The sequence below is a fragment of the Onychomys torridus genome, chromosome 7 (assembly GCF_903995425.1).
Source record: "Onychomys torridus chromosome 7, mOncTor1.1, whole genome shotgun sequence".
In the NCBI taxonomy this organism is placed as follows: Eukaryota; Metazoa; Chordata; class Mammalia; order Rodentia; family Cricetidae; genus Onychomys; species Onychomys torridus.
In genome coordinates this window covers 21,683,608-21,697,802 of record NC_050449.1, presented here as the reverse complement: position 1 = coordinate 21,697,802, position 14,195 = coordinate 21,683,608, and the positions used below count along the sequence as shown (strand labels likewise).

Here is a 14,195-nt window from a genome sequence, read left to right as displayed (position 1 = left end):
GGCAGAAAACACAGACTAGCAATAATCTTAAGAAATTCAAAGCACTTTACTTAACTTTCACCCTTTAGCAAGTACTTTCTGTTGTAGAGGATGGAACAGAAAAGCGAGAACAAGTGTGCAAGAAACAGAGAAACGTTTAAGGAGAGAGGAAGAGCGGAAGAGGGGGTAGACTTTCCGTTCTGACAGAAAGGGGGTAGCCGTCCTCTGCTGATGGCACAACTGATGGATTCTGGCTCAAGAACTATAGATTCACTATGTCCTTACCACCACCCCGACACAGAAGCTGCCAACTGTGACTCAGACACACCAGACAGACTGCTACAATGGGTCTGACATCCGATGCCAGATGGGCCAGATACTTTGGTCAGCGCAGGGCCCAGACTATCAAGGAAGAGTGATACAAACCAGCAAGTCGAGATGCATGCACTTTACCTGATAAACTGGACTGCCTGGTTTCTACAGTTGATGGCTTGAGAGGATATCGCAAGGGGGGCACAGCGGGACCTTTCCCCTACTTCTAACATCAATATTACATTTAGCATTTGATGAAAAATAGAACCAATAACCTAGAAGAGAAAATAATATATGACTTAGTATGATAGAGAATCCAGTGGCATCAAAGATTTTGCTGCTGAAAACTAGGGATGTCGTACAAAAAAAAAAACAAAAAAACATGTTTCATCTTGGAAACTTAGTAATAATTCATGGGGCCACCAAAAATATTGGGTATCTACAGGGTAAGGAAGGCTAGCCAGCAAGCAGAAATAGTGACATTTTATTACGAAAATAATATCAAGTCCTGAAATGATATAGTAAGTCAAAATGGTATCACAACCAGTTGCCCATTAGCCACAGAGCATACTGCCAAGACACTTCCCCAGTTTCGCCTAAAAGTGTGCCCAGTACCAATCCTGTATCAGTTTTCCTATACAAATGTAACTATAGTACAACTTAATTTATAAGCCCACATTAAAGCTGGGCAGGCATGCAGCTTGCCTGTAATATTAGCAGTCAGGTAGACACAAGGGAGCTCCAGGACAAGCTGCTAGCTCAATTAACCATAATACAGATGAACAAGAATAAGATGAACAAGATTTAAAAAGCAAAGCAATTATAACAATACAATATAACAAAAGATATGTGTCCACTCCTTAAAATATGACCAGTATTCATTTCTTTTAGCCAGACATAATTTCAGCTAACCAAAGACAAATCGAGTATCAAACATCTTTGCATATGTGGTTTGTCTACTTCCGATTCAATTAGGAAATCAGAATACACTTCTCCCCTACCTTATTTCCTTCTCCATGGATTGGGGAGCACAGCAAATACAATCCATAGTAGGCCAGCTCTGATATGTGTTTTACTCCACTAAAGTTCCTAAAGAAAAGGGAAAAGCCTTGGCTAATGGATTTGATTATAGTAGGAATATTCACCCGCCTGTTAAGCCTTCTCTGTTCATTCATTTATTTTATTTTTGGATGCAGTATCCCTGTGTGTTGCCCAGGCTGCCCCTGAACTTCTTCAAACTACTGAAGGGCCTCAACCTTCCAAGCAGCTATCATACATACGTGCCACATCAGCATTTTCCATAAGCCAAATTTAAATAAGTAAATCCTGCTTACATACTAGTTAAAGTAGCACTTCAGCTCTGAAAAAAATCATTACATCGTCATGTTTCAAGATTACGGGCTTACCTGGCTTGTGAAACAAGAAATTTATGAGGAATTGGCTCAATATTAGTTAATGCAACAAACACCTGGAAGACAAGTACCAAAGAAAAGTATGAGTTTTGTCTATTCAGTAAACACTAGCTATAATTACATTTTTTTGCAGTTAGCCCCAAGTCTTGGGGGTTTCACTTACCTCTATACAAGTTTGGATAGACTGTGGCTTTTCTTTAAGGGAAAACTTGGGCAGAAGCCTTAAAAAATTCTTTAGAAGATTAAATATGGCATTTCGTATATGAGAAAGGTCCCAGGCAGAAAAATAAATCTCCTCTTCCTCCTCCTCTTCCTCTCCCGAAAATTCGTCCACCTGGATCATAGAAAATGTACAAGTGACTGTGATGTCTCACATGCTTGTCCCATGGTTTCATTTGCCCCACATGAAGTCAATGCCAGTTGTAGCTGGGCTCATAGGATGATCTAACTTTGCCCAGGTCCCTATGCTGTTCTAGGTTTCCAAGGCCAGAGTAGTCTGCACTAGACTGCATACTACAATCCCTTAAACTTTTCTGTGTATGGGCATTGACAGTCTGTATGTAGTCCTGGCAGTCCTGGAACTCACTATGTAAACAAACAAGTCTGTGCACCACCAAGCCCAGCTTGGAAATGTCTCCTTATCCCACCTGCTTCTTACCTGATCATCTTCTTTTCTAGGTGGTTTTCCTCTTTTTCTGCCCCTCCTATGATTATTCTTAGAACTTCTTGGGTGTTCCTTTTTTCTTTTTTGAGTCAAGTTAGATTCCTGAGGCCAGCTCTTCTTCAGAATCTGAATACACTTGTCAAACATCACTGGGTGAAATACCTGATTGACTACGCTACCTAGTCACAAGAAATAGAGAATATGCAGGTTAGATTTTTTTTTTTTTTTTAAGACAGAGCCTTGCTAACTTGAAACTCACAAATCTCCTCATCCTTTGGAGTGCTGGGATCACAGGCATGCAACTCCATTAGCTTAAGCAAGTTAGGTTTAATTGTCTTAAAATATGTATATTAAGCAGGGGAGATGGCTTAGTTTGAAATTATGTGCTGTGTAAGGGTAAGGACCAGAGTTCAGATCCCCAGAATCTACACAAAAGCTGTGCAAGCAAAGTGGCCTGCCTGTAATTCCCCACTCAAGCAGACAGGGTATCCCTAGGACAATCTTTTGGCTAGCAGGACTGACCAAAACTGATGAGCTACCGTGAGCTCTGGGGCCAGAGATATCCTGTCTTCATAGAGTGGGGATCTATCAGGGAAGTAATATGAAGTTAATTTCAGGCTTCATACACATGTGTACACAGCTGTCACAAACATACAAATGCGCATGTGCACGTGCATGCGCACATACACACATACAAGCACACACACACACACACACACACACACACACACACACACACACACACACTCTATGCATTAACAACAGATGCAAAGTTTAAGAAACAAGAGATGGCCTTTCCACCTGACTGAGGAAGCAGTGAGCCTTCGCAAAAATGTGCCACTTTCAACGTCAGCCCCAGAACAGAGCAATAATGTGATGAAGCAGGAATAAATAACAAGGTTCCCAGATCTGGTTCTGACAGACAAATTCGTCTTACACTTGTCTCCCACTGAGAACAACTGTAAAACTGGACAAAGATGCCCCACTATGACCAATACAAAACATGAAGAAGAAGGAGAGGGCAGATAAAACCTGAAATTGCCCTAATTTTGTCTCTGTAGGTCATTCCTGGATCTCAGCAGAAAAATGGTAAATCCAAGCAGATGCTGGTGTTGCAGAGTAGAGGACTGAGAGGCAGAAAGGCAGGGCAGCCGGGACTACAGAGCAGACTTCTCAAGAAGGGCAGCTACATAAACAAAAGCTCCGAGAGTCTGTGCAGGCAGACCATCACTGTGCACACGTGGGATAAAACTCCATCATGGTGAGTGAACAACTATTCCCCCCAAAACAGAAGAAAAATGATTTTCACACAGGGCTGACACACCTGAGTTCTGCACAGCCAGAGTAATGAGATCATTTGAACACGCAAAGCATTGACAGAGGAAAGATACCTTAACAAGAGTCAAAATAATAAAAAGAATATAATACTGACACAAAGTTAGGCAAGTAGATCAGTGGAACAAAACAAAGACCCACACATGAGTACGCATAGCTTCAACCATTTAATATTTGACAAAGATGCAAAAACATAAACTGGAAGAAAGCATTTTCAACAAATTGTGCTGGGTAAATTGGATGTCCACATGTAGAGGAATAAAATTAGACCCAAATTTATCACTTTGCACAAAAACTAACTCCACATGGGTCAAAGACCTAAAACTAAAACCGCCAACACTGGAATTGGTAGAAGAAAACATTAGGCATCAGCCTACATGATGTAGGTATCGGAAACAACTTCCAGAATAGGACTCTATTTGCCCAAGAAATGAGCCAACAACTGACCTTATATAAAGTGGGACTTTATATAAAGAACTCAAAACACAAAGAATCAAAACAAACAATCAAAAAAAGCAACCACTTCAAAAAATGGGACAGGAACCTGAACAGAGAATTCTCAAAAGAAGAAGAAAAAAAAAATGGCTAAGAAATTTCTCAAAAAAATGTTCACAGTCCCTAGGAATTAGAGAAAAGCAGATCAAACAACTCTGAGATTTCATCTTACCTCAGTCAGGATGGCAAAGTTCACCACCACCACCACCACCAAAAACAAAAGCTAGAGAGCATGCAGGCCAAAGGGAGCCCTCACCCACTTTTGGTGGAATTGCGAACTGGTAGAGCCACCATGGCAATCAGTATGCAGAACTGTCAGCCAGCTAAAATAAATATGCCGCCAGACCCGGCTCCACCACTGCCTAGCATATGCCAAGGACTCGACACCACACTCCAGCTGTTTGCTCAGCCACGGTCACTGCTGCTCTCTTCGTAATGACTAGAAAATGGAAACAACCTAAATAAATGTTCTTCAACTGATGAATGGATAATGAAAATGTGAGGGCTGGGAATTCAGCTCAGTGGTAGAGCGCTTGCCTAGCAAGCACAAGGTCCTGGGTTCGATCCTCAGCTCACAAAAAAAAAAAAAAAAAAAAGAAAAGAAAAGAAAATGTGGTCTATCCCACATAGAATATTATTCAGCTGTAAAGAAAGATGAAATCATGAAATCTGCAGGTAAACTAGAAAAGTTTATGGAGCCAAACCCCAAAAAACAAATGCTGCATGTTCTCTCTTATCAGAGGCTCCTACTTTCAAATCTTCAGATGTGAATACAAAGCCTGGAGTAAGCACAGAAACCAGAAAATAAAAAGAGGCCACTGTCAGGGTAGGGGAGTAGGAGAGATATAGAGAGGGATGAGCAGGACACGGCGATCTGATCAGGGAAATGGGAAAAAGGAGGAGGCTCTAACTAGGGAGGGGAGCAGGAGATAAATACATAAGGAACGTAAAAAACAATAAAGATATCCTGAAAAGTAATGACAAAAAAAATCATACTCCCAAATCTGAGGACACTAAAACATTAAAGTCCCTTATATAAAAATTTGAATAATCATGAACTTTTGTTTCTCTTTGAAGATGGCTATTTACATATAAACTACACACATCTTCCTGTATACTTCAAATTATCTCTAGATATCCAACCCAGGGTAAAAACTATATAACAATTGTACTACTGTATGGGTTAGGAACTAAGAGGAAAGTTTGTGCATGTTCCATACAGACACAATCATCATAGGATTAAGAACATTCACAGTATCAATAATGCAACATTTTCTTTTCAAGTATTTTTCCCATCCAGTTGGCTGCATACAGATGTGGAACCTATAAACACAGAGGGCCAGATGTACACATACCTGGTATTTCCAGTAGCAAAAAATAGAGCCCGGCAGCATGAAGGCCATATTCTCGATACTGTGCACTGGCGCCTTTTTTATGTGCTTCCTGGACAAAGTGACAGAATAATGCCACCAGTGTATTACTGGAAATATTATTCTCAGCGAAGAAGGTCCAGATGCTCTGGGAGGAAAGTGCAAATCACAAAAGCCAGTAGTTAGAGGACCTGGATAAAAGCTTACTGATGTTTACAAGGAGCTAGCCCCTCAGGAGGGAAATATAAGGATTATATTGTTACTCATTTCGGAGCCTGCTTAGCATGCACAAGTCTTGGGCTGGATCCTTAGCAACACACACACACACACGCACGCACGCACGCACGCACGCACGCACGCACACGCACACACCCATGTACATGTATGAGCACATACACACAGTCAGTCTAACTACTACTTATAAATGTCTGCCGGTGTTCTGGTCTGACTCTGAACCACCACCACAGCTCTGTGTGTTGAGTGTTTGTTCCCCAGCTGCTGGTACCATACTGTGAGGCTGTGGAAGCTTTAAGGGGTAAGGGCTGGCTGGCAGAAGACGGTCACTAGTGGCAGGCTTTTGAGGATTCTGGCCCAGATACGGTTTGTAGCCATCTCTGCTTTAAGTCCATAATGATGAGAGAAATGCCCTGGTTTGCGTTCTGTTGCTGTGTAAGCATCATGACCAAAAGCAACCTGTGGGGAGGGGAGGGCTTATTTTGTTTAACCTTCTAGGTCACAATCCAGCACTGAGGGAAATCAGGGCTGGAACAGGAGTGGAAACTGAAGCAGAAATCTTGGAGGAATGGCTAGCTCTTTGCCCTCTCCTCAGCTAGCTTCTTATACAGCTCAGGACTACCCTACCTAGTTATGGCACCAGCCACAGGGGGCTAAGCCCTCCTCCATAAATTAATAATCATGACAAGCCCACAGCATCGGTTCCCTCCTAAGTCCATTACATGTATGCACAACCACAACAGGCCTAGAGGTTCTTTAAAAATAACCAATGCTAACAAAATTCAGGAAACCAGACTATGTGTTTCTGCCTTCCTTCAGAAGACAGGGCAAAAAGCAGGGCACGTGGCACACATTTTTAATCCCAGCACTCTTGAGGCAAAGGCAGGTGGATCTCTGAGTTTGAGGTCAGCCTGGTCTTCACAGTGTGTTCCAGGATAGCCAGAGCTAAAGAGTGAGACCCTCCTCAAAAACAAAAACAGTAACACAAAAGTCAGGGTAAGGGGTAGGCAATGCTGCCCAGCAGCCACTCTGCACAGCACAGACTGCTTCACAGACTAATCTGGGTAAGGCGGCCTATGTCTATAATCTCACTACTTAGGAGGCTGCAGCAGAAAGTCTGAGGCCAGCCTGGAGAGCACAGCAAGACCCTGCTGGAGAAATCCTCTTGTATGCTCCTGTCCTTGACAGTTAGTTACACTCTGCTCCAGATGCAGTGGGCACCGCCCTCTGACTGCACCATCTGGTCACCAAAGCCCTGCTAGTTCCATCGCCCCAGCTGAGGTGGCTTCATGGCTGCTGTCTAGTCTGCAGGGTCTGGACTCCCATCACTGACTAATCCCCTGTGGCCTTATCCAATAACTCCCCCTTCCTACCATGTCCCCTTCTTGCCCTAGCCAGTATTTCGCTGGTCTCAGGTCTTCTCACACCTTTATCTGGAGCACTCTGCTCTTATCTTCTGACCTGCATTTCTAACGACCAGTCACACCTTTCAAGGATCTTCAGATATAATCTCAGCACGGTTAGCCTCCTCCTCCTACTTCTGGTGATGCTCAGGGGTTTTACCAGCAGTACCGGGGACTGAACCTAAGGCTTGCTGGGCAAGCACTGTGCCATAGAACTAAGCTAGCCCTTCTTTCTTTTCCCATACCTGATTTGGCAATTTACATCATGCCTTATATACATGGCAAAGACTGCTTAGTTCTAAAATCTCTATTAATTCTATCTAAAAAAATTTCCAAGCTGGAGAGATGGCTCAGCGGTTAAGAGCACTGGCTGTTCTTCCAAAGGTCCTGAGTTCAATTCCCAACAACCACATGGTGGCTCCCAATCATCTGTAATGAGATCTGGCGCCCTCTTCTGGCATGCAGGCAGAACACTGCATACATAAGTATTTTTTTTTTTTTTTTAATTTCCTTAGCTGGGCAGTGGTGGCACACACCTTTAATCCCAGTACTCAGGAGGCAGAGCCAGGCGGATCTCTGTGAGTTCAAGGCCAGCCTAGTCTACAGAGCGAGATCCAGGACAGGCACCAAAACTATACAGAAAAACCCTGTCTCAAAAAAAAAAAAAAAAAAAAAAAAAAAAAAAAAAAGTCCTGTTTTTAGCTTTCCTTATCCATTTCTACAACTAAACTCCAGACCACACACTGAGCACTCAGCACATACTTCCAGCAGTCTCCCAGAGGATCTCCTGGTGCAGGTTTTCACACTGTAGTCTGCCTATGGGCAAGCACATTTGTTTTAAAACAGCTCTATTCATGCCGTGAGTTAATATATGCATGCTACTTAAAACAGAACCTCATACATAATCACGCCTTATTAAATTTACCAAACTCCACAAGTGAAGCCCATTTGTGCTGGCTAGTTTTATATTACCTCGACACAAGCTAGGGTCACTTGGGAAGAGGAGACTTCAACTGAAAAACTGTCCCCACCAGACTGGCCTGTAGGCAAGCCTATGGGACATTTTCTTGATTGATGATTGATGTTGGAGGGCCCAGTTTGCTGTGGGCTGTGCCGTCTCTAGGCTGCTAGTCCTGATGCTATAAGGTAGGCACAGTAAACCATGGAGCAAGCCAGTAAGCAACACTCCTCTATGGCTTCTGCTCCAGGTTCCTGCCCCGACTTTCCTTAGTGATAGACTGTTATCCCAAAGTGTAAGATGAAATAAACTTCCGCTTTTGGTCATGGTGCTTTATCATGGCAAAAGAGACCTCATTAGGAGAGCATTTAAAATGACCTGGAATCTGTTCTCAGTCTAGCTTACTGTCTGGTGTCTCCGTGTTTTAAAAATTCTGAATGCCATTCATAGCACACTGTCATAATTCTCAACATTCCTTATACATTCCCACTGTGCCTCAACCTTAACCCTGCCTTCGAAAGCACTCACTAGAATGCTCAGTATTACTCTAAAGGGAGGCTTACTTGGATGATTTATTCTTGAGCAGTCCTATCTGGCCTGGAATTGCAAATCACAGAGATCCACCTGCCTCTGCCTCCTAAACACTGGGATTAGAACTGTGCGCATGATCACATTTGGCCTGTATTAAGACTTTCTTACTCTGTTTCTTAGCCTTTGGGATTGTTTTTTTCTTTTTCTCTCTTAAAAAAACTTCATTAAATTACATGTATTTGTGTGTGTGTGTGTGTGTGTGTGTGTGTGTGTGTGTGTGTGTGTGAACACTTGTGAATGTATCGCAGCACATGCCTGGAGGTCAGAGGACAACTACAGGAGTTGGTTCTCTTTCTATCACATGGGTCCTGAGAGTCAGACTCAGGTTGTCAGGTATGGTAGCAAGCACCTTTACCTGCTGAATACTGAGTATCCAGCCCTCTTGCTGGCCCTTTTGGTGTCTGAGACAGGATCTTCTCTGTAACTCAGGCTGACCTTAAATTTGCAACAATCAATGCCCTGCCTCATCCTCCTAAGTACTGGGATTACAGGTGTGTGCCACTATGACTGCTTCTCATTCATTCATTCATTCATTCATTCATTTTTAAAGACAGGGTCTCACTATGTAGCTGTGGCTGTCTTAGAACTCGCTAGTCTCAAACTCACAGAGATCTGCCTGCCTCTGCCTCCTGAGTGCTAGGACTAAAGACGTGCACCATCACGCCTTGCTGACCTTTTTTAAAAGAAGTTAATGATCTCAATATCAACAAGCACAAGAAGGCTGGAGAGATGCCTTAGTGGGCATAGCACTTGGCTCACAAAGCATTAGGGCCTAAGCTTGGACTCTCAGATAGCAGAGACAAGCAGATCCCTGAAGATCACCGGCCAGCTAGCCTAGCCTACTTGGAAAACTTCCAAGCTAGTGAGAGCCCACTGACTCAAAGGAAAAGTGTTCTCTGACACCTGCAATGGCCACCAGCACAGGAGGCAGGACACAGTGTTAAGGCCATATGTAAATCACCTTACTACTTAATACAAGTTTTCTTTTTCCTTCCTTCCTTCCTTCCTTCCTTCCTTCCTTCCTTCCTTCCTTCCTTCCTTCCTTCCTTTTTTGAGACAGGGTTTCTTTGTGTATCTGTGGCTGTCCTAGAATTCACTCTGTAGTGTGACTGGCCTTGAACTTACAGATGCACCTTCTTCTGCCTCCCTGCATGCTGGGATTAAAGGTATGCACCACCACCCGGCTAATACAAGCTTTCTTAAAGTTAAGGCATGCCTGGACTGTTGTTTTGCTCGGTTTGTCTGGTAACTCTTCCTTTCTGTTTCACCTTTAACCTGCTAGTGTAAAGGAGTGGTCCTGTCTTGAAAACAAAAACCACAACCAGAACCTCAAACATTTGGAGCAAAGCTTCTAGGACAGCCCAATGAACCCAGCATAGTTTTCACATTACTTACCCAAGAAAATTCTTTTTAACTTAAACTATAATGACTCTCATCCTCTCTAGCACATAAAAGCAGGTCATTTGACTGATTGACTGATTGATCTTTTTACCTCTAAGGATCCACTTTCTTCCGTAGCAAAGGGGAAAAGGCTTCCATAGAGTTTGGTGAATACATCTATTCCGGTCTCCAGGATCTCTGCTACTATGCTGGGATCCAAAGGCTCAGTCTCTGTGAAGTCCAGGTCCCATACTGAGTTTACCCATTCTTTAAGAGAAAATAGAGTAAAATTAATAAATGTTTTATTATAAAAATAAAACAATCACCTTTAAATGCCAGGTATATTCTAGATATATTCACAGATATGACTACAGCCATATAGGTGTTATATGTAATAAAAGGAAAGCCATAAAGATTAAGAAAACCTTTTTTAATGTAAGCACAGTGGTTGGGAGTAATCCAGATTCTTGGAAGTCTGATACAGGAGGATTACCACAAATTCAAAGCCTACCTAGAGCCACACAGTGAATTCCAGAACAGGGCTGCTCAGCAAGACCCTGTCTCAAAAATCCAAAAGAACCAGTCATGACGGCAAACACCTATAATGACAGCACTCAGGAGGCAGAAGCAGGCATCTCTGTGAGTTTTAGGACAGCCTGGTCTACAAAGCAAGTTCTAGGACAGCCAGGGCTACACAGAGAAGCCCAGTTTCGAACCAAAAACAAAACAAAACAAAACAACAAAGACCAGAAGAAAAACAACAACAACAAAAAACCCAAAAGATAATCTCTTTTTAAAATCACAATGGACAACTGACAATTAACTAGGTCAATCATCTAAAAATATCAAAGAGGGCTGAACAGCACTGGCTGCTCTCACAGAGGATCCGGGTTCTAGTCTCAGCACCTACCCAGTGGTTCACAATCATCCCTAACTCCAGTCTCAGGGATCTGACACCCTCTTCTGGCCCCTGTAGGCACCAGGCATGGACGTCATACATAGACATATATGTGAGCAAAATACTCATTCACATAAAATAAAAATAAATCTAGAAATATCAAGAAAACATTTTTTAGATGTAACAGTTCCAGGAAATAAAACAGTTCTTGAACAAACTGAGTGATGGAGTTTTCTTGTAAGTTCTGCACAAAAAGACCCACGCATCACTTCTCTTCACCCACTTCTCTGCGAAAATTCCGTAAGCAAGACAATAAACCCAAATAAAACATACAGCATTTCACCGGGCCCCTGGACAACAAAGCCTTGGGTCAAAACAGAGAAACCACTCCCCACAACGTTTAAACTAAGAGCCAAGCCAGGCTCATACAAAAGTACAGTGATTCCCAAGCACACCTTACACTGTGTAAGGGCTACGTGTCTTACAGAGAGCAACAGTCTTCCAGTGGCATCCCTCACCAGGCTTCTCAACCTAAACTCAACTCATTTTTTCAAACCAGATACTGCCCATCCCATCTAAGATTAGGACCAGGTGAGTGTGTGGCTATCTCAAATTATTAGTCAGGTATAGCTTCAAAGTAATATTCTTTATAAGTTCATCATCATTTAGGGGGAAACTGAACAGAGCATGCATTAAGACAGAATAAGAGATGAGAGGTCTCCCCTCCACGTCACGGTTCTCAGTATCACATTACACTCAGCAATTTGGAGGTCTCCTTAGAGTACCATCTGTCCATCATTGTCTTCTGTAAATTGGAAGTTTCAGTAGCTCAAGTTCCTTTGCATAGTATTCTTCCAAACACCTGCAAACTGTCTGAGAGAAGACCTTTGGGGCTGGGACCGCAGCTCAGTGGGTGGTAAAGCCACAGCTACAAGCAAAATAGGCCCCAACGTTCAGAAAACTGAAGGATATAACCATACCTTCTCAAACATGCAGAAATGTCTCAATGCTCATTACAGGCATCACAGGCCAGAAAGTATCTTTCCCTGTGTCTGCTCTGCTTGAGATAGCTCAATACTGTCACTAGATCAGGTCAAATTTGGAAGGCAATGACTGGCCCTAATTTTAGAATTTTCTTTAAATTATCGGTGTGACTTATGTCATATCATTTCTAGTTTCTTGTCTCTACCACTTCATCTCTAAGATGTAATAACACCTATCAATTACTCAAAAAGTGCTTTGTTGTTGGTGGTGGTGGTTTTTAGTTTGTTGGTGGTGGTGTTGTTTGGTTTTGAGACAGGGTTTCTCTGTGTAACAGCCCTGGATGTCCTGGAACTCACTAGGCTGGTCTCAAATTCAGAGATCTGCCTGCCTCTGCCTCCCCAGTGCTGGGATTAAAGGCGTGCGCCACCACACTCAGCCTAAGAGAAGTGGTTTATTGGAAAAATTTGGGATAGAAAACAGGTAAAGTTCCCCCTCAAAAGGGTGGTGATGGTGAACATGAACAAGGTACATGACATACACATAGGAGAAGGTCATGATAAAACTCACCCTTTTGTAAACAAACATATATATATATACTAACAAAACAAAAAGGGCTGGAGAGATGACTCAGTGGTTAAGAGCACTAGCTGCTCATCTAGAGGATCCAGCAGCCACACAGCAGTTCACAATTCTCTGTAACGCCCTCTGCTGGCCTCTGTGGGCAGCAGGCACGCATGTAGTATGCAGACTTATGTGCAGGCAAAACACCTGTACACATAAAAATAAAATTAAAAAAAAGAAGAATACTCTGGTGTCAGGTAACCTAGGTCCTAAAAATGACTCTGTTCCTATTTAATTTTAGGCTGTCATCAAATCATTTAATTTCCCCATATAAACCAAATCACTCCTTATGTTATTTTTTAGCTGTCAAATGGAGACAACTCCTGTTTTGCTGACCTGAGACTGAAGTGGAAAGATACCTCTCAACAAACATTTTAAGAATAGTTGAGAGTCCTTTTAAGTTCTAGATTATAAGATGAATGCCCACAATGATCAACATGCTACAATACTGTAACAACAGTTTATCCTAGAAGAAACGCTACTGAGTCTTGAGTCATAAAAGACAAAGCTAGTGTGTTAACTTGTCCACTAAGACACAGCTAATCTACTCATCACTGGCACTCCACAATTTCTGTAAAAGACCAAAAAAATGTACTAGCCACAAATAAAACCCTCACCGAACAAACAACGATCATTTCTTTAATAATGCCTGAGTGTCAACACAGTAATAGATATGCGTGTACAACATATCTATTGAAACAGGAAATATGACTGGTAGTTAAGGGAAAGATGGAAGGAGGATGGCTTCTTAACTGGACCTGAACAGAGGAGTGCATGAGCAAAGGAATGTGGGAAGATGGAGAACACGGGCTAAGGAAGAGCCGGGGCAAAGGAAACAGAACTGTCACAACCTGCGGGTCTGAGCTGAGAGGGTCAGAGTCGGCATTAGCACCCGTTCATCAGTTATACACACCAGGCACTAAGTTCCTCTGTGCAAAATCCCGTTGACATTATAAACTACATTTGACAGATGATGAAACCGAGGCTCATCAAGATTAAACAATTCGTCCAGTGGCAGCTGAAACAACAATAAACTAGCCGAAAAGCAGCCCGATGCCAAAGGTAACCCGTTAGAAAGCAGACAGAAGAGAACAGGGGAAGCTGTGTTGCACGAGGGCCAGCCCTGGGCCGATGGGGGAGCAGAGCCGACTCCTACTTGCTCACCACTACATCGAGCCTGCTTTCCGGCCTGACGCCTCCTGGACAGCAGCACCTCTCCAACTAACTGTCACACATGGCTACTGAAAGGGCCCCAAGTCGCAAGCAACGCCCCCACCCCCCAATACTTACTGTGGTTGGAACACGTACACAGTGTATGCTCAGGGAGAGGTAATTACCCACTCTTTGAACAAGATTACAACGATTTCACATGCACTACTCTATCATTATTAATGCCTTCTGCAAACTGTGGGCTGAGCTCTTACAGCCTTCTAGAGGCTCACAAGCACTGAATTTGGCTGTCAATTCTTTCCTGAGGAATTTCTCACTTGACACAGATCTTACACTTGCTTTCCCGTGAGCCAGAGAGGCCCTATCATCTGTCTCCCTCCTGAGGGTTT

At 42.9% G+C, this 14,195-nt stretch overlaps 1 protein-coding gene across 1 annotated transcript in view; it reads right to left on the bottom strand.

The window, feature by feature from the left end:
- Ncapd3 (non-SMC condensin II complex subunit D3) overlaps positions 1-14,195 on the bottom strand; it is a 76,290-nt gene that overhangs the window by 59,124 nt on the left and 2,971 nt on the right. Inside the window, exons 2-8 of the mRNA XM_036194331.1 lie at positions 10,246-10,400; positions 5,553-5,715; positions 2,362-2,546; positions 1,867-2,037; positions 1,698-1,759; positions 1,293-1,380; positions 433-566 (exon numbers count right to left, since the gene is read on the bottom strand). Coding sequence (XP_036050224.1) covers positions 433-566; positions 1,293-1,380; positions 1,698-1,759; positions 1,867-2,037; positions 2,362-2,546; positions 5,553-5,715; positions 10,246-10,400 — 958 coding nt within the window. The remainder of the gene's footprint in view (positions 1-432; positions 567-1,292; positions 1,381-1,697; positions 1,760-1,866; positions 2,038-2,361; positions 2,547-5,552; positions 5,716-10,245; positions 10,401-14,195) is intronic.